Below are 19,386 nucleotides of genomic sequence, written 5' to 3' on the forward strand. Positions count from 1 at the left end.
GCTGGGAATTGCTCCGGCAGCAGCGCGGGAAAAGCTGGGGCTGCAGCTCCAGGGGGGAATTCGCTTTGTTTTAGCAGGCAGGATGGCTCCAAAAAGGGGAACATGTGGGGGCTGAGGGGCGCAGAGCTCGGCCCGAACCATGACCCTGGCAAAGGTGAAAGACCCCCGTGGGGTCGGCAGGGACCAGAGAGCGGCTCGCGGGGGCGCATCATCCATCACCCCCTCAGTGCCTGGGACAACCTGGGACGAAGCAGCGGGATGTGAAGAGCACCCAGTGCTGGCAGGGGCTCCCAGAAAGATGGAGATGTCCCTCATGGCTAACGAAGGCCAAAAGCAGAGCTGGAGCCCTGTAGGCAGCCCTCGGGCTCCCCGGTGAAGCAGCATCTGGAGAGCAGCGGCTGCGGCTAAGGCTGATGTGGAGCAGCACAGCCCCATCTTCCCACACCCACTGCCAGCCCCCAGCCTGCCATCGAGGAACAGGGGGAGGTGGGGGGCAGAGCTGTCGGGCTTTTTGTTGGTGGTGGTGGGTTTTTTTGTTTGTTTGTTTCCCCCTGTGCAAAAAGAACAGCGCATTTCTTCCTGCCCTCCCTGAAATGTCAGGATACATTCCCAGCGATGCAGACACCGAGCTGGCATTCCAAGCAACAGTATATTTTATATAACTGATTTTCGTTTTTACCACTTTATAAAGCCATACAATGAACTGCAGAGAAATCAGACGTCTGTACAAAGGGGAAGACGAAAAGCGGAGTCACATTCACACGCAGACATGGTGCGACCGAAGTCACCTTTACACGCGCGACGACATCGTGGGCACAGAGATACAAAATATAACGTATTTCTCCATCTATATAAATACACAGAAATGGGCAAGTCTGAAAGTTTTAAACTGTTCATTAACACTGATTAGCAAATAAATCTGTAATGTTCCCAAAGTAACAAAGACAACAACAGGGGAAAAAAAAAAAAAAATAACATACAAAACACGGGATCCGCCAACAGAAACATCGGGTTGCTTCCTTTTTTCTTTTCTTTTTTTTTTTTTTTCCTTTTTAAGGAAAAGAAAAAAAAAAATAGTAACCCCAAACCAACCTCGCAATTTGCAAAACAAACGAACGAAATGAAACAAGCCCCTGCGGGCTCCTTTGCTGTCTGATCTCCCTGCCTGCTCCAACGGGAAGGTATGACTTTTGCTGATGCTGCCGTCTGGGTTTTTGGGGCAACTGGTTTGTTACCTGCCCGACCTGCTGGGTGGGGATCTGCTCAGCGCCGTCACACTTTGCGCTTCAGCTCGGGCTCTTGAACGGGCTGGAAAAATAAAAAAAAATTGATGCCTGGCGGCTGTGGCCAAATCCAGGTGGGACCTGGGGGCTGGGACAACCCCTGGGGCTGCACACGGGGGATCCCCCAAAATAGGGGCTGGAGGCAGCGAGTTGGATGGGAGCCCTGCTGCAGGTCCCCAGTGCCAGCTCTGCTCGGGGGCCCCCATTTGGGGACAGGCAAGAAGCTGAATCCCACGGGGAGCCTTCGTGAATGGGCAGCAAAAGGGACAGCAAAGGGAGGAGGGGGGGGGGTTCCTCTCCGAAGAACGAACCGACACGAAAAGGGCACGTACAACAAATTTACACAAACAGAAAAAAAAAAATTATATATATATATATATATATATATGGGGAAAAGTGCGTTTTTAAGGATATCTTTGGCAAGAATATATGCAGTTCTTTGTGCAGGAAGGAGGGATGTGTTTGTGTGTGTGTGTGTGAGAGAGATAACATCCGGCTGCTGAACACGGCAGTGTGATTACAACGAAACATATGCTGGGCTTAACTCGCACAAGCTCGGCTCTCAAATACCAGGACTGCATGGAAAAGCCAAAGAAAAACCAAAGAACCTTTTCCGTCCCTTTCATAAGGAAAAATATCACCGCGGTGCTGGGTCCCCGCTGGCCCCAGGCAACGTGAGCTGGGGACAGAAAGGGGAGCTGCACCTAAAAACATAACTTTTTTTTTTAAAAAAAAAGGAGCTAAAAGAAGAAAAGTGCCTTTAAAGGTAGCTGACAAACACCCGGCTACATCATCGGAAGCTCTGTGTTAAAAAAAAAAAAACTAGATAACTGTCGGGCGATTTTGTTAGGGTCCGAGGTTGGGATGCGGTGTAAATCTCTGGCTTCAGCGAGTGGGTTAGTGCGGGAGCCGGGAGGTCCCAGCTGGAAGCAGGCGTGATGCTGCCGGCAGGTATCTGCTGTGCTCGACATCTCTGGGGGGCTTTAATCTGCTTCCTTGGACGGGGAGGGAGGGGAGGATGAACGGGAGTTTCGAGCACCGGTTTCCGAGGCAGCAGATTAAAATAAAGTTAACATCGTTAGCATCTCTTCTCTTTCTTAGCAGTGAGAAAACGCAGTCTGAAAAATAGAGACTTTTCAAAAAATATATATTTATATATCTATAAACACAGTGTTTTCTCTAATCGGTTAACGGCAGGGTGAGGAGATTACGGGTGAGATCGTCTCTCGTCTCGCTTGAATTTCGCAGAAGGAGGGAATCGCTTTTGAAACACCAAAAATAATATATAGATCTATGAAAAGGTCTCCGCATCCATGCGGGCAGAGGGGGAGCCGGGAGGGGGGAGAGAAAAACCCCCCTGGCCGCCCTAACCCCCTTATCCCGCTGCAGTCTCGCACCCAAAATCCCCGCTACGCATCCAACGCTCGCCATACACCAGCCTCCGGCCACGCCGGCCCCCTCCGCGCGCCCACGCCGCTCTCTCGCGCACACACACACGCACACGCACGCGCCCCCGCTCACACGCATGGCACCCGCACACACCCCCCCCGACCACCACCACGAAGTGGGGACCCCCCCATGTTTTTTCCTCCGCCCGGTTTGCTTTCATCGTGTTGGGTGTTTTTTTTTTACTCCAGGGCTGGGGGGGAAGGCGGATATAATGGGGGAGATACGATGCGCGGAAAGCAATATGGCAAAAATAAATATTTTTTGGAGTGTAAATTTAACCTTTGTTCCTCCTTAAAATTCTGTTAGCTTACAGTATTTCGTCGGTATAGCTCCTATATATATTATAGCTATCAAGGCAAGGGTGGTCCAAGGGAGGCGAGCTCGCCGGGGGGGACTGCACTACTAAGTTTCTAAATTTTGCCCCCAACGGGCTATCTGGGCCACTTCTTTGCACTGAAACTTCTCCAAAAAAATACTAAAAAAATAAAATGCTCTCGGCTTTTGCGCTCACCGTGCTCCTGCCCCGTGCAGAGCTGGAGAATCCCCCCGCTCGGAGGGGATGCTCGCAGCCTGGGGCTGGGACCTCTGCTCCCCAAAACCGTGACACCCTGCCTCAAGGGCACAGGGACCCTCGGCCAGCAGCTCGGCTCCCAGCAAGGGCTGGCTCTCATCACACCCCCAGGCAAAGGGAAGAGCCTCAGCTGCTGCAAAACCCGCTGTGCATCGGGGGGCACGAGCCTTCGGCCGTGGGGGAAGGCGGAGGGTGGCTCTCAGAGGACCTGGGGCCTCCCCACCGAGCCAAAGTAGCCCAGCAACTGCTGGTCCATTCCATTCCTTTCCTTTTTTTTTTTAATATGTTTTCTTCCTTCTTTTTTCTTTTTTTTTTTTTAACGTGGCCTCCAAAATAAAAATGAGAAAAAAGCGCCTGAGTTACTTGTAGTCATTCGCCTTTCGTGCAACTTGAACGTCCATGCAATTTAAAAACTGCTTGCACGTCTCCGAAGAGAGATAGGGCCAGCCACGGGTCCGCTGCTCTGCACAGGGAACTGTGCAAGCATCCGCTATTATTATTATAATTATTATTATTACTACAGTATTTTTCTTCCTTTTTTTTTTTTTTGTTGTTATGAGAATGTGTGACAGGCCGCAGGATAAGGCTGCCAAAGAGGACTGGTGATGGGAGGGAAAAGGGGAAGGCGGGAGAGGAGGCGACTTTCTCCACCAGCCCGGGATGTCCCTGGGGAGCATCCTCCTGCTCCCAGGCGTGGAGCAGCAGGAGCCCCCACGGGATCGGGCTGCCCGGGTACCAGCACCCCAGGAGGCGTGGAGAGGCTGCGGTGCCCCTCTCCAGGTGCCCCTCTCCAGGTGGATTCGTGCTGCCTCACCTATGAGCGGTGCTGGAATCGGAGCAGGCTCTGGGCCAGCTGCTGAGGTCAGCCCAAAGCCGAGCTCCCAGGGCATAAGAGGGTTTGGGATCAAGCCCTCGGATGCCCCAGCGAGGCAGCCAGCAGGTTTTGGGCTCGGCACAGGGGCTGGCAAGACCCTCCGCTGCAGCACGGCAAGGGAATGTTTCCAAGGGCATCTCCTCCGGTGTCCTGCAGACCTGTCCCACATTGCGGCAGGGCGTCACTCCCATGGGTTGCATCAAACACACAGCAGGCACGCGCCGATGAAGCTTCTTCCGTGGCTTTTGCCGGTTTGTTTCTTTTTTTTTTTTCTTTCCAGATAGAAGGTATCAGTCATGATCCCACGTTCGGTCCGGAGCGAGCATCACCGCTCGGTGCAGCCTCAGGACCGCGATGCCGAAAGCTGGAACACCTCTCACCGCCTTGGTCACCTTCCCTTTTTGGCGTGACTTCGTGGCTCTGGTACGTAGGTGCATGGCTTTGATTCCTCTACGTGTGTGTGTTTGGCTTGTGTTGAGTTTTTAGGGGTTTTGTTCTTTTTTTGTTCTTTTTTTTTTTTTTTGGTTGCTGTTGTTTGCTGTTTTCCTCCAAAATTCCAACCCTTTCCCTCCCCCCCCCCGATTCACTTCCCTCTTCCACAATGCACTTCCTCACACTCCTTCTCGGATCAGCTCCAAGTCCTTCTCCAAAATTCAAGAATCACCCGCCAGCGCCGGCTCATCTTTTCTGGCCGGAGCCAAGCATGACCCTGGAGACAAAGTTGACGATGGCTGCAGCCGGCTGCTCCGGGTCCAGCTCGGCGAAGAGGTGGCAGACGTTGTCCGTGGTGCTCCCTTGCTTCCTGGCCACGAAGCCGAAGAGCCTGGGTGGGGAAAAAGCGAGAGGTTTGCCAGCGCTCCTCACCCAAAGGACGCCACCACCCTCGCCACCCTCCCCATCACCGTCCCCAAGGAGGGACCTTGGGGTGCGCAACTGAGCTGGGAAGGCCACGCAGGGACACGGGGCGTGCAGACCCACGCTGGATGAGGCCATGTGGTTATTTCCGTCAGTCTCTCCCCCCAGTAAAGAAAATGCCCTTCTTTTTTTATTTTTTTTAATTAGAACACGCAAAACTCCAGTTATAAATACAGGGGAACAGAATGTGCGACAGGCCCAGGCTGTGGCGTTTCTAATTGGAGAGGGGAAAGATCCCGGCAGCTGGACATCCTAATAAAAACCCCTTCGCTAACACAATGGCTAAAATTAGGGGGAATTAACCCCTGGAACTGGGCACAGCTCCTGGGGCTGTGCTCCCGTGCTTGGGTGAGGTGTTCCTGCAGCAAGGAGGCGAGCCCACCCCTCGGGTGACCATGGGGCCACCAGGCACGGTTCTCCTGGGGGTGATGCTCACACAGCAGTGGGACCCACCCCAAAAGCGGCCAGGAGGAACCGAGCACAGCAAGCACTTACTTGGCTGGGCCACTGCCGTCAGTTTTAGTCCACCTGCAAGGAGAAGAGGAGGTGTGAGGGACGGTGCCTCCTGCACACCGCGGAGACAGGGACCTACTGCTACCTGGTGCACGAAGGTGTTTGGGGACACCAAGAAGTCACCAGAGATGCTGGCATTTGCCCAGGGTATCCACCAGGACCCTCCTTTGCTGCTCTCCTCGGGAGTAAGGGGGGGGCAGAGCAAGCAAAGCCCCTGCTCCAAGCAGCCTGGGGGAGGAAAAGGGGCAGGGGACACGCGCTCCCCACACGTTCGGGCACCTACTTTCGTTCCTGGGGGTCCAGGTCGCAGAAGGTGACGGTGTTGAGAGGGTAGTGCCGTCGGAAGAACAACCTGAAACACAAGGCAGGGGTGTTACGGCCAGCGAGCCCCCCACCTTTGCCCATCGCAGCTGCCCCATTGTCCCCTGGGCACCCCAGGACTGCTCCACGCCCAGGCGCATGCCACCATGGGGACATCGTTCCAGCAGGACACACACACCCGACGTGTGCCCAGGCTTTGGGGACATGGGGAGGTGTTGGGGGGGCTCTTACTTCCTCTGGTTGTCAGTCAAGGTGATGCCTTGCGCGGAGACTTTGAAGTGGACGATCGTGGCGGTGGGCGTGGGGTCGGCCACCAGCGTCTCGGCGACAGCCTTGGAGATGGCCTGGGGGCCCGTGAGCGACTCCATCTCCACCGAGTTGATGAAGAGGACGTTGCAGGCTGGAAAAGGAGAAGCAGGCGTGGGGTCAGCCACCTCCCTGGGCCGCATTCGCCTCGCTGCAGCCTCTCTCTACTCACCCGCACCCTGTTTGAGAAGGTCTGTGGCCGAGTTGCTGGCGGATGCGGCATCTTTCTTTTCCTCCATGGGATCTAGGAGAAATGGGACGTTACTGCTGCTCCCTGCTTGGAAACCCGCCGGGTGGTGGGGGCACACGCACTGTCCCCTTTCCAGCAGCTGAGCATCGTGTGCCAGTGCTGAAGGGGCACCGAGGATGAAGAGTAAAACCCAGCCTGGCTCTGAACCAGCTGAGCACAGGAACAGCCCATGGAGAGGAGAGGGATCAAACCCAGCCCCAAGCGTGGCTCCTGGCTGGCAGGGAAGCCCCCAGCACACCCGAAGGGACGATGCCACCCCATGCTGCTGGCCGTGGCTCTTACCTCGGTCAGGAATGACCAGCTTGCAGGGCAGGGCCAAGGGCATGATGGAGTGCTGGTAGACCAGAGCCGAGAGGCAGCCTGGGGAGAGAGGGAAACAGTCAGCACGGAGCCTGCCCCGTCAGGCTGATGCTCTTGGTGGACAGGACCACACGGGGCTCTTCCTGAAGCCCCTGTGCCCACTGGGGCTCATTTTCACCCTGCCCAGCATCATCCCTTTTCCTCTTCTCGCTCTGTCCCCAGGAAGCTGGGGCAGGGGCTCTCCCGGACACCTGATTGCTCTGCTCGGACAGCCCAGCGAAGGCAAGGCTTCCAACGGGCTGGGTGGGAACCACACCTGGGCACTCACCGAAATTAGGCTCGTTGGGGCATCCTTTTAGTTTCACACCCCGCGGGCTGGTCTCGATGAGGAAATGTCTCACCAGCTCGTTGGTGATGTCTCCTGGGAAGGGATGGGACATCGTCACTCCACAGCCACCCTCCCTAGCCCATCCCAAAGCAATCCCCCAGGGAAAGCAGTGCTCCGGCTCACCCCCAGCTCGAGGGAGGGTTCTCCACTGGAATCAGACCCTTTGCACTGGGTCCAACCCCAAGCCATGTTGCTGGGGGGCCGGGGAGGCGGTACTAGCTGGGGGACATCTGCCCAGCTGCAGATGTCCCCCAGGGGCTGGCAGGGGCTGGCAGGGAGGGATGCTGCCACATCAGCGCATACTCAAGGGCACGTCTGAGCTCAGCAGAGCCGCCTGCCCGCTCGTCCGGGGCCGAACAATAGCAAGCATCCCGGCGTGGGAAGCAGGAGGGCGCACAATACCTTTCTTGTTCTGCTGCATGACCGTGGGAGGCGGGGAGGCAACTTTCATGGCGAGGCCGTAGGCTCCCCGGAAAGAGTGGCTGTCCCGGATGATGAAAGCCCCCGGCTCCCTGTCCTTCAGCAGCGCGATGGCTGTGGGAGAGAAGGGCAGAGCTGAGACCTGGCACAGCCGGAGGCAGCGTGCCCTCCCAAACCAGCGGCGGGGGTCGGGACGGGGTGCCCACGCTGGGCACCACGACGTTACCAGCTGGGTCGGGGACTCGAGTGGGTCTGTGGCTAGGAAGGGGGACATCTCACCCTTCTCAGTGCAAGATTTGCACCCCAAAGGGCACAGCCCCACTGCTCCTGCCCAGCGGGGAGGTTTGGGGAGCCCACATTACACAAGCCAGCAGCTGAGCCAGGCTCCATCCACAGCACATCACTCCTAGCCCAGCCCCTAAGGGAAACCCTCGCTAAACCCCACAGAGCTGCAGCTCTCTCAGCCCCAGGCACACCCCAGCTGCCGGAGTCCTTCACCCCGTGCCATTTACGCACCTTGCTCCCTGGAGATCTCCGGCTTGTACCAGTACTTGGAAGTGTCCTGCACAAACTTGACGTTGGCACGAGTCTCGGGGCTGATGTCTGCAGGAGGAAAGAAGAAAAGAAATCAAGAGAGGCTGTATCTAAAACCCTGCATGAGTTCTCAGCAAATCCTGCCTGCAGAGCAGCATGGCTGGTTGATCTCGGTACCTTCACCTCCTTTCAGCCCCAGCACGCTGTGTTAACCCCAACCTGCTGCTCGGTACAGGGCCAGGTTGGGCTTCACCTGGAGCGCACGGCACCCCTGGGCATTGCCCCACAGGCAGAGACAAAACAGGGCTTCAACATTTAAAATGGAGCTGGCACTTCGCAATCCAGGCCTATTGCTTCACCCCAGTGCTCCCAGTTCCGAGGTCCCCCCTCCCCTGGTGGCTCCCAGCCACCGCGAGTCACGGGGCTGGCACAGGCGCCAGCGAGCCCACAAAGGGCCACCTGCCTGGCAGCCAAACCGGAGCGGCAGCTGGAGCCACGGCCGCCCCGGCGCTTTATTCCCTGGCTCCTATCAGCCCGATCTTGGCGTCACGGAGGCGTCTCGTAACGGGAGCAGGGGACAGCGCTTCAGGCGCAGCAGCACGCAGGGCACGGCACCCCTTTGGAAACGAGGAGGGGGCACGGAGCGCGGCCGCGGGGGCTCCCCAGGGTGCAAACACCAGGAACGGGGCCAGGAGGTCGGCGCGTCCCCACGGCAGAGAAAAGCCAGGCGGATGCGAGCTGCCTCCGGGAGCTTTGATCTTCCCTGTACACAAATCCCCGCGCTGTTTACACCAGCACGATGGTCCCGGTGCCGAGCCGGTATTTTTCCTGTTTGGATTCACTGGGTTTGAAAAGCAGAAGAAGCAGGAAATGGCCCTAGCCCCAGCAGTGCCACGGGCTTGCAGACAGACAGGAGTAAATCAGGACACAACCTCGTGGGACGCAGAAGAGAAGGGGACAGGGGATGGCGAGGAGCCAGGGAGGCGACGGCATCGCTCACCTGGCATGGAAAACTTGGAGAAATCCGGCAGGGTGTGGGAGAAAGCCACGGCGCTGCCGCTGCTGGGGCTGGACATGCCGCTGGAGAGAGGCGAGGAGGCCTTGCCGTTGACGGTGGCGTAGTTGGGCAGGCTGTTGGCGCGCTCCCCAGCCGACATCCGCCTCTTTTCGGGCAGCGCCGGCTGCGGCGTGGGGCTGCCCTGCCGGTAGGCGGCCGAATCCGGCGAGGAGGAGTGCGGCGTGCTGGTGCCCGGGTAGTACGCCGGCGAGACGGGGAAGGACGGCGTGGAGGGAGGCTGGTAGCCGGACGAGCTGCTCTGCCGGGACAACGTCGGGCGCCTCTCCTCTGGGCTGGAGTAGCCGTACACGGGGCTGCCGGGTGGCACGGCCGCCACCGCCGCCTGGTGCCGGGCGAGGTTTGGGCTCCCTGGTGGCACAGCCAGGTTGCCGTGGGGGGCTACGGCGTGCCGGCCCAGCCCGGGGCTGCCGGGAGCGCCGCCGACAGCGGGGTTGACGGCTCTTCGCCCAAATCCAGGGCTGGGAGGCGTGTTGGTAGCCACTGTCCGGTGGAGGGTGCGGGGGCTCCCCGGCAGCGCGTGGACGCCCACCACGTTGACCTGCTGCTGCTGCTGCTGCGGCCGCGTTTGGGGGTCCGGCTGGAAGCCGGCTCGGCTATCGGGGTAGTCGGGGCTGGCGTAGAGCGAGCCCGGGGTGGCCGCTTGGAAGGATGAAGGAGACGAGGTTTGGTAGCTGCTGTGAGCAGAGGGCATCTGGGAGGCGACGGGCGAGCGGTACGCCGGCTCGGCCGCGGCGTGGGGAGGCGTCACCGTGCCGTGGGGGCTGCCCTCGGAGGGGTAGCTGTGCAGGGAGGCACTGGGGAGAGATGGGGAGAGGAGGATTCAGCCCCGCAGCGGGTCCCACTGCTGGCTGGCACCCCTCCTGCACGCACAGCGAGGGAAACTGAGGCACGGCACCAGCAGGCTGCTTACCCGTCCACGCTGTGAATGGGGCTGCTGGTGGAGACGGGGCTGGGGGCGGTGAAGGAGTTGCCAAAGGCGCCGTTCCTGGTGGGCACCTCCAGGCCCCCGGGCTGGGCGGCCGGCAGGGTCCCCCCCCTGCCCGTCGTGGCCGTCCGGGCCACCGACTCGACATAGCTCCTGGGCTCTGCGGAGAGGAGAAAGGGAAAGGGATGAGCTGCAACGGCACGGGAACGGCACGGGAACGGCACGGGAACGGCAACGGCACGAGGCTGTGCCCTTAGCCCCATTTCGGGGGACACTGCCTCACTCGGTGCCATGCCACGGAGCCCCCCGCCCAGCTCTGAATCAGTGTCCCTGCCCAGACAGGCCACCACGCGGCACACGGCGTGCTCCGTGCTCATCCTCAGCCCCTAAAAATAGAGCCGGCGACACGGCCCAGCCTGCGCTGACTCACGGGGGGCCGGAGGGTGACGTCCCGCACAGCCACCTCTCCCCGCCACCTCCAGCAGCAGAGACCAGAGAGCAGCTCCAGCTATTTCCACGGAGCCATCCAACGCCTTCCCTGATCCCTGCTTGGAACTGCAGCCCGTGAGCACTCCCAACAAAAGCAATTTTCCTTCGGAGCCGCCGAGCTGTCCCGTGCCAGGAGCAGCCGTCACCCCAGCTCTCCCTCCTTGCCTCCTCCCTTTCCCCGCGAGTTTCTCCCCCGTTTTTGGTGCAGAGCAGGGGGGAAACTGATGGGGTCCATCCCTAGCAATGCTCCCGGAGCACCCCAAGGGAGATTTGCTGGCACAAAATGCTTCGGGCCGGGCGTCCTTGCAGGTCCCCAGCTCCAAAAGCTCCTTGCAGGGCCGGCTCCAGGCTGGCCGTGCCCGAGGCGGCTCCGCAGCAGTAATTAGCATTACAAACATTATTATTATTATTAGTCATAACAGGCAGGCTCTGGCTATGCCCTCAGGCAAGACGGCCCCGCTGACAGCCAGCAAGGCCAACGCACAGCTCTGTGCTCGGGGCTGCAAGGAAAAAGACGGTCACGGGTCCCCCCTGAGCCTCGCCACGTCTCTGCGCGAGTATCCCCTCCACCTGCAGACACAGGAATCGATCCCGTGGGGCTGCTCTCGCCGCCCAGCCCTGCTCAACCACCCCAGGAAAGAGCTGAGCCAAAAACAGAGCGAGGACATCAGAGGGGGCCGAGCAGCCAGCCGGGCACGGGGTCAGAGCGACAGGGATAAGGCGGTGCCCAGGGGGACAGCCAGGGCAGCTGCGAGAAACACATCGCCCGCTTGGGCAATTAAATTAATTTCACAGCTACTCACATCTCCCACCCGTCTCCCCACCCCGGCCTAAAATTAGCCAGACAGCACAGATGAGTCAGCCTGCAAGAGGTTAAGACCAAAACGGCTGCAAAAATACCGGCCCCTCCTGCAAACGGGGAGGCTGAAACGGGACAGGGGCAGGGGTGCCACGACGTGTGCCACGGCACCATGTGCCACCACGGGCACGTGCTTGAGTTGTTTGGTTCAACACGGGGGAAAAAAAAAATACTGGGAAGATTCGGGAGGGATTTTTTTTTTTTTTAGGTTGAAAACTCAGATCTGGCCTCCTGGTGTTTTTTTGGAAGAGGCTGCGGAGACGGGAAGACAGCGGGGGAATGGAGAGGCCGTGAGTCACTGGGGGCAGGCGTCCTCCCCAGACAATGCCCACGGACTCTTTGACCAGTTTTTGAGTGCCTGACACATCTCCTGCCTGGGGGATCCCGGTCCCAACCTGGGCACCTCTGGGAGCTCACAGCGAAGTGCCCTGATGGTCACAGGCACCCCCTGTTCCCGTTTGTGGAGCAAACAAATGGGAAACCAGGAGGCTGCTGCCCATGGGTAGGTGCTGTCTGAGCCCTCAGGCTCTCCAAAGCTGGGAATCTGAGGGGCTGGTGGGAAGGAGAGGGCTAGGGGGAAAAAGCCCGGTTTTATCCCAGCTTTTCTTCCTCTGGTGTATCCAAGAAGCCACCCCTGAAAAATTGGCTCTGGACACAGCACATTTGTGCTGTTTTCCTCAAGCAAACGCTTTCCCCAAACGCGTTACACAATGTTCAGGTTGGGGCTGTTTGCCTGGTGAGGAACTCCGAGGGAGAAACGCTGGCGGAGCTGCGGGAAGCACGGCAAACACCCGGAGAAGAGCCGTCCTCTCCCTGGGAAGGATCTTGAACAAACAGCTCCCCAACCTGGCCCTGAGGGCCCAAAGTTTCATTAAAGAAGAAAGCAACACCACCCAACGACTGCTAGATAGCAGGAGGCACCCAGGGGAGCTGGAGGTGCCCTGTCCCCTGGCCAGGGGCCACCCCAGAGCCCGCAGCACCCCAACTGTGGGCACCTGGGCACCCACGGCCAGACCAGGGCATCCTCAGGTGCTCTGAGCGCTGGGCACGGGCAGCCAGGCAAGCAGGGAAGAGAGAGAGAGAGAAGGAAAAGCCTTCCTTACCTTCCGCAGAGGCAGCTCCCGCCTCCCCTTCTAGCTCGGAGAGACGGAGGGGGGCAGAGATGGAAGAGAGGCGTGAGGCAGAGAGAAAGAGAAACCCGAGTTAAGCAGCTTTGCCTGGCTGAGACAGCGCGCGGAGAGCCAAGGAGAGCCCCACGCCGCCCCCGACACCTCCAGCGCCCAACCTGGGCACCCCAGAGGTGACGTCCAGACCCCAGGTTCGGGGTGGGGACGAGGGAACAGCCCAGTGAGGAGCCACCACGAAGGTTTCTGCTCCCAGAAACCCGGCAAGCAACAAAAAAAAAGAAGACAGGGAGCGCTTTATGGGATGGAGAGGGCTCTGGATACTGTTCTGGCTGACAGGCCTGGATGGCGGGGCTGCAAACCCAGCTGCGCTGGGAGGAGAGGGGATGAAAGGAGGAGGGAGGAGGAAGGGTGAGGAAGAGCCAGGACCTTGACGTTTTCCAGCCTCCCCTGCTGGGAGGTTGCTCGGCACGTCCCCATATCCCGATGGGAAGAGACAAGGTCCCCAAAGCCACCTGGCCAAAGCAGGGAGGCAAAAAGCGCCTCCTCCAGCCACGGGACCCTCCCAAGGGGCTCCTCACGGATGTCCCCAAAAGAAAACCACCCGCAGCCCCTGCCCTGCACTCACCTCCCACTGGGTGCAGCAGGATCTCGGCCGGGTTATGGGGTTTCAGCCCCAGCGCTGAGAGCGGGGTCTTGGCCAGGCCGGGCGGGGAGCGCACTGTCGGCACCGGGGAGGGAAAGGAGAGCGTTATAGGGGGGTGAAGCTGCACGAGGGCTGGAGCTGGCGCTGCCCTGGATGCCCCATCCCACCCGCCAGCTGCAGCCGGGGGCTGCCAGGAGGAGATGCCCCCATTTGAAGCGACACCCCGGGGGGCAGCGCCAATCCCCATCTCTGCCCGAGGACGCACAAAGGGCAGTGCAGAAACCTGCCCGGTTTTAGGGTTGGCAGGACAGAAAGTGGGCAATTCCCAGCAGGGCAGGCCCAGATCCCACCTCTCAATGTTGTTCCCATAAGGGAATGGTCCCACTGTAGGCACAGAGCCTCCTTCCTCACCCCATTTCCCCCCCAGCTCTCCAACCCCACCAGCCCCCTCTGGTGATCCCCACGCATCTCACCACCCCACAAAAAGGGCAGCAGGGCTGCCAAAAACCCCACTCCACCCCCAAAACAGCTCGACGGGCAGATGAGGATGTTGGTACGGAGCACGTTCCCCAAAGGGTGGCCACGCACAGGTGAGCTCTGTACCCCCGTGCCCATACATACATACCCGGGGAGCCGCCTATGCATGTATGGCGATGGCATGGTTGTAGGGTGACGAGGATTTGTAGGGCATGGCCGCACCTCCCGTCCCCTCCTGCCCCATGGGTCTGACCCATCGCCCCGATGCTGTGTTTCAGCAGCACCGTGAGCAGCCCTGCTTGCCAGCCCCCCCTGGAGACACCTCCAGGATTCGTCCTACAGAATTCACCCTACAGGATTCATCCTACAGGATTCATTTCGGGACTCCATCAGCCAGGCTGTTCTGTCACCTCTGTGAGTGACTCATCCCCAAAATGAGTCACTGTCCCTCTGCCAAGGAGCTGCTGCCCCAAGCCGGAGCCCTCGGGTCTCCGGGAACAAGGGAGCCATTTCTGGGCTGCCAAGTGCCCCGGGGATGCTCCCACACCGGGGTCACCGCATCCCATGGAATTGGGGTCAGGAATCAGCGGGACCAGCAGCAGCAGCACCGCGGGGGAACCAGGCTGAGCCGCACGGGGCAGGTGGCCCCGTGGCCACCAGGGCTGCCAGCTGGGACCAGGACGTGGCACCAGAGGCGAGCCCGAGCACCCCCAGCTCGAGAGCATCCCTCTGCATTCAGCCTACAGGTGGGGTTTTTTTTTGGGGGGGGGGGGCGTAGGGAGGCTGACAACTTTTTGATGGGCTCCGTGGCACCGATCCAGCCCGTGAGGCTCGCCACCAGCCCCGGTCACACAAACCCAGTCCCCACAAACCCACCGCGACTGGGGTTAGTCAGGAAGGAGCCAGAGGGGCAGAGACAGACGGCAAGCAAAGTCCCACGCTGGCACCTCCCTGCTCTGTGCCCCCCCCCTGTGAGAAGTGGATCAGCATGCCAGGGGTCACCCCGAGACCCTGCTCCTGTCTGCGCCTCCTCCTGCCCCCTATAACCCGCCCTACAGCAGCAGCGCTGCCCTTCTGCCATGCCAGGAGGAAAGGTGGGGATGTGCCCGAAGGGGATGGGGCGAAATGATGCCAGCATTTCAGACCCTGCCTCCTCTCTCCTCATCCCGCTCCCTGATCCCTTTTGGAGAAACACCCCAGAGAAAGGAGGATGGGGAAAAGCCAAGAGGAGGGTGGCGAGCGTGGGATGCAGAGGGCGGCGTGGAGAGGTGGGATGCAAAGGAGGGAAGAAGAGGGAGAGGAGGAGTGATTCTCGTGGCGGTGGGTGTGTGGAGCCCGGAGCTGTCTGACCCTTGGCGAATTTTTGGCTGGACAAGAGCCACCCACCAAGCCCCTCAGCCTCCCGGAGCCGCGGCACTTACGGGGGTCAGAGTAAGGGGTTTGTGGCGAGACGGGGAAGGCTGGGGTGGGGGGAGAAATCTCACCGCCGCCGGAGGTTGGGCTGCTGGGGGAGGCACCGTCCAGCTCCTCGAAGGCTTCCTTGTAGCTGTGGAGGTGAGGCTGGGGGGGAGAGCAGGGCGAAGTGTTGGCCCCATCCATACAACGGGCGCAAACCTCCAGGATCCCACCCCCCAAGGAGGAAAGCTTCCACCTCCTCCCAGCTATCCAAAAAGCAGCATTCATCCCCAATAATGCTGAGGATGCCCCAAGTCCCAGAGCCGTCCCCAAGCCTTCCCCCTCCCCGGAGGCAGCCTCCTTTCCCCGCCAGCCTCCCCGCGCGCACCTCCTTGGGCCTCCCTCCGGGGTTGGCCGCGATGGTGCTGACCACCTCGGGCGAGAGGACGGTGGGGCTGCGGGGCGAGCTGGGCTCCGGCGAGCTCTTCTCATAGTGGCTGTCGCTTGGGGTTCGCCGTCGGGCGGGGACGGAGCTCTCCTCCGGGGGCTTCTCCCGGGACTGCACCCCTGCGGGCAAGCACAGGGCGGTGAGAGAGGGGGTCAGCGGGATGGGGACCAGTGGGAGATGCTCCGGGGCTGATCCAAAAGGGTCTGGAAAGGTGGATCTGCCCAGCAGAGGTGGCAGCTTCAGCACTCACCTGCTCCTGTCCCATAGCAGCACCAAAGCCCTGGGCCAGCCGCTTTTAAGCTGGCTCAGATCTGGCGCGGGGACAAGGGAAAAAGCAAGGCAGGTTTGTGGCTAGTGGCCGGCTCGTTGCGTTAGCCCTACCAAGCACCACGAGCCCTGAGCTCGGGGACAGAGCATCCCCCAGCAGCGGGTGTGAGGGGTGCGAGCATCCTGCGAGCATCCTGTGAGTATCCTGTGAGCAGCCCGGGGAGCCAGCCCCACTAGCGAGGGGAAGGGGACGCTGCTCAGCAGAGCACTCGGGGTCTCGCAGAGCAGACAAAGAGAAGGGAGAAAGTCACCGTGGGTTTGTGCTGGCTGCCTGGGGCTGGGTGGCTCACCCCAGTGATGGGAGAAAGCTGAGGAATGGGGGCAGAGGCACAGGTGACAGCACCGTCCCCTCCGCCTTTCCCATGCGCCCTGCTCAGAGAGGCGTCGCGGTGGAGAAGGGAAAAAAAAAAAAAGTGAGAGAAAAGGAGACAAAAAAAAAAAAAAGGGAAAGAAAGAGGCCAGCAGCACGCTCCAGGAAATGCACTTCTCAAACACCAACTCCTTTCCCACGGGCTCGCAGAGGACGCCCGGCCATCAGCTGCTCCCCCTGCCCTGCAGGGCTCCGCGCCTCGCACCCGCTGACCTCTCCTCCAGCCACCCCTTGCGCCCGCTCAGCGCCGCGGATGCGGCCTCACAGCTCCGCTGGCAGCGAGGCAGGGAGAGAGGGAGGAGGGGTGGGAGGGAGGGAGGGAGGGAAGGAGGTGGCCCGGGTGCGTTTCGAACTAATCAGCGCAGTTAATGGCAGCAACAATAAAATCAGCGCTCTGGGGAGCAGCGGCCCGGCTGAGAGGCGGGGGCCGCGAGCCAACGGGGCTGGCTCGAGCCGCGGAGGCGGCCTGGAAAATTCCACTAAGAGCAGCTTTGAAACACAACTCCCCGATCCCTTCTGCAGGTGCTCGGGGGCCAGCAGCTCAAAGAGACGGTGGTGGGGACGGGGGGGACCCGGAGGGTCTCCGGGAAGCCGTGCGGCAGGCGTGCGTGGTGAAGGGGCGCCCCAAACCTTCTGCCCTGCTCCTCACGTCGCAGAGAGGCAGGGGTTGGGCTCCTCCACTCGCTCACGCCTGCACTGGTTGGCTTTTTAAATTTGGGGAGCCCATTGCTCCCCAAATTAGGGGCTGTGCCGTGCCAGGGTGTCCCCAGGTCCCCAAGCTGCGGCGGGGGACAAGGGGCGGCACGGGGCCAGCCTCGGTGGCCAAGCTCCTGCCCCAGTGCCCAGGACGCCCGGCAGCTCACGGGATTTTCGCTGCTCCACTCCCCAGAAATGGAAAGCAGACGGGGACGGCGGGGAGGGGAGGGAGGAGGGGGGAAAAAAAAGGGACTCATTGTTCAGGAGCGGAGAGTGGGAAACTTCACAGGCTGCTCGGAGCGAAGCCTGGAGGAAACCCAGGCTCTGCGCACAGTCTCGCCGACCCCCAGGTGATTTATGTGCTGGAAACTACGCCTGAAAAGTAAACCCTCCTTTCCCCCCACGCTGTGCCCCCCTTGCAGATGTACAGCCCGGCTCAGCCGAGCACCAGCTCCCCAAGGACGCCTCGCTGGGCTGCGGCACCAGGGTGTCCCCATCACGGCGCACCCAGAGTGGCCAAACTGGGGGGCAGCAGCATCCCCCCGCGTGGCCCACGCTGCCAGCCCTTCCCCAAGCTCCCCCCTCTCCATCCTGGGGTGCCTCATGGATGTGACCGCCCATGTTTCACCCCAAAAAAAGCACTGCAGGGCTGACGCACGGTCCCTGCTGCAAGCCGTGCGCTCCGGGGTGCGCCTTCAATTTCCCAACCCGTCCCTGGGTGAATTCACGGCCACACCACGGACCAGAGTCCAGCCCAGCCGGGGACAGCCCTAAGAGCATTTTGGTCACTTTATGCCAAGGACTTGGAGGCTTCGAACCTCTTCAGAGAGGACGTGCCAAGCCTTAATGAGACACGAAGCCATGGGAATGAGGCACAAACCCAAGGCCAGGGGTCCCCAATCCACCAGGGGAGGCGGAGGGGGGCCCTGAGCATCGTCCTCCCTCCATCCCACGTCCATGCAACACACGGAGCACTCGGCATGCGGGGAAGGAGGGCGAGAGGGGAGGGAGAAGGGAGCAAGGAAGAGAAGGAAGAAGGGAGGAGAAGGAAGGAGGAAGAAGGGAGAAGGAGGAAGGCGTGAGGAGAGGGAAGGAGGGAGGTGGACTGAACGAACCGGAGGAGGAGAAGGACCGTTGCTGTTTCGGAGGAGGACGGGGGGCTTTGGTGCTCTTGTTGAGGTCCCTGAGCTTGGCGTTGTACTCTGCCAGCGTACCAGGACAGGGTGCAAGGAGGGTGAGGGGGTGACAGGGGACAGACACAGCCCCCCACGGGGAGAGGAGAGGGCAGACAGGACAAATGTCACGAGATACAAAAGGGAGACAGAGAGAGAGAAAACAAGAGAAAATTAGTTGGGCTCCAGAAGACGAGCCCAGGGTTGCTCGGGGTCCAAGTCACATCACCCAGAGCGCAGGGACATTGCTTCACCTCGCCCCCAGCTCCGCTTCAACCCCCAGGGGGGAGAAACGGTGGCTCCCAGCCACACGTGGCCTTGTGCAACGCCGCTGGTGCCCTGCCATCGGCCCCCTGGGCACGGCACCGGGCAGGGCCCCCAAATCATAAGACGAAGGGACGGCTGCCTTGCTGAAGGGGACGGGGACATCGGGATGTCAGGGGACATCGGGGACGGAGGGGATGCAGGACGCTCCTCCTGGCTGCGCCGCGTCCTGCAGGCAGTTTTTAGCAGCAGGGAATGCAAACAAACCCGGCCGTGCCCCGCTCCCTTCAGCCGTCCCCTCCAGCTCCACGCTGCCTCGGGGACACCTCGTTCCTGCCAGAGGTCAGGCCGGCCACCCGCCCTGTCCCCGCTGGCACAGACGGACAGGCTCCAACGGGGACAGTTGGACATGGGCTGGGGCCGTCCCCGCACCCCGCTCCTGCCCGGGACACCCGGCGGCTATGGGGTGGGACCGAGCCCAGCACCGCACCCAGGACCCTTCCCCGGCCCCAGCAACGGGGCCAGGATTTTCAGCAGACACCGAGCGACCATTTCCCACTCCTTCCAAAGCCTCTTTTCAGGGCTCTCCTTTTTTCCATCCTACTTTTTCCCCTCTCCGTAGCTGTTCGATGGGTTTGGGGGCGTGCGGGATCTTCTCCTTACAACATCCAGCCCCGACACCCGGCGCGGTTTGGGCATCCCGGTATCCTTGGGTTTGCTGGCTGCCCTGGCTCCCTGAACACCTCTGTGGGCCTGAACCCCCCAAAACGGGGTTCGGATGGATGCAAACCGCCCCCAACACCCCCCATCCTGCCCCGTGGCGCTGCCCCCCTCCTGGGGCAGCGGTGACTCAGCCGCAGCGCTGGGTGGGTTGGTGCTGTCGGATTTTTCCAGCCGAGCCTCTTCCCCCTCCCTCTAATACCGGGCGAGTTTCTGGACTGAGCGCAGAGCTGGAACGGACGGAGCTGCCAAGCCCCAGCATCACGAGCTGG

At 60.6% G+C, this 19,386-nt stretch overlaps 1 protein-coding gene across 11 annotated transcripts in view; it reads right to left on the reverse strand.

The window, feature by feature from the left end:
- Positions 1-630: 630 nt before the first annotated feature.
- TNS1 (tensin 1) overlaps positions 631-19,386 on the reverse strand; it is a 49,651-nt gene continuing 30,895 nt past the window's right edge. For 6 of the 11 annotated variants that reach the window (XM_072040630.1, XM_072040629.1, XM_072040633.1 and 3 more), the window contains 16 exons: positions 18,074-18,160; positions 15,506-15,684; positions 15,207-15,282; positions 13,228-13,320; positions 12,579-12,608; positions 10,113-10,287; positions 9,125-9,996; positions 8,107-8,193; positions 7,573-7,704; positions 7,111-7,203; positions 6,765-6,842; positions 6,405-6,476; positions 6,158-6,326; positions 5,889-5,957; positions 5,588-5,620; positions 631-5,000 (listed from right to left, as the gene is read on the reverse strand). In XM_072040630.1, the coding sequence (XP_071896731.1) occupies positions 4,856-5,000; positions 5,588-5,620; positions 5,889-5,957; positions 6,158-6,326; positions 6,405-6,476; positions 6,765-6,842; positions 7,111-7,203; positions 7,573-7,704; positions 8,107-8,193; positions 9,125-9,996; positions 10,113-10,287; positions 12,579-12,608; positions 13,228-13,320; positions 15,207-15,282; positions 15,506-15,684; positions 18,074-18,160 (2,390 nt within the window). In that variant the 3' untranslated portion in view covers positions 631-4,855. The remainder of the gene's footprint in view (positions 5,001-5,587; positions 5,621-5,888; positions 5,958-6,157; positions 6,327-6,404; positions 6,477-6,764; positions 6,843-7,110; positions 7,204-7,572; positions 7,705-8,106; positions 8,194-9,124; positions 9,997-10,112; positions 10,288-12,578; positions 12,609-13,227; positions 13,321-15,206; positions 15,283-15,505; positions 15,685-18,073; positions 18,161-19,386) is intronic. The other 5 variants (XM_072040636.1, XM_072040634.1, XM_072040627.1 and 2 more) reach the window with 4 other exon arrangements.

Source organism: Anas platyrhynchos, chromosome 7 (genome assembly GCF_047663525.1).
Source record: "Anas platyrhynchos isolate ZD024472 breed Pekin duck chromosome 7, IASCAAS_PekinDuck_T2T, whole genome shotgun sequence".
NCBI classification, from domain to species: Eukaryota; Metazoa; Chordata; class Aves; order Anseriformes; family Anatidae; genus Anas; species Anas platyrhynchos.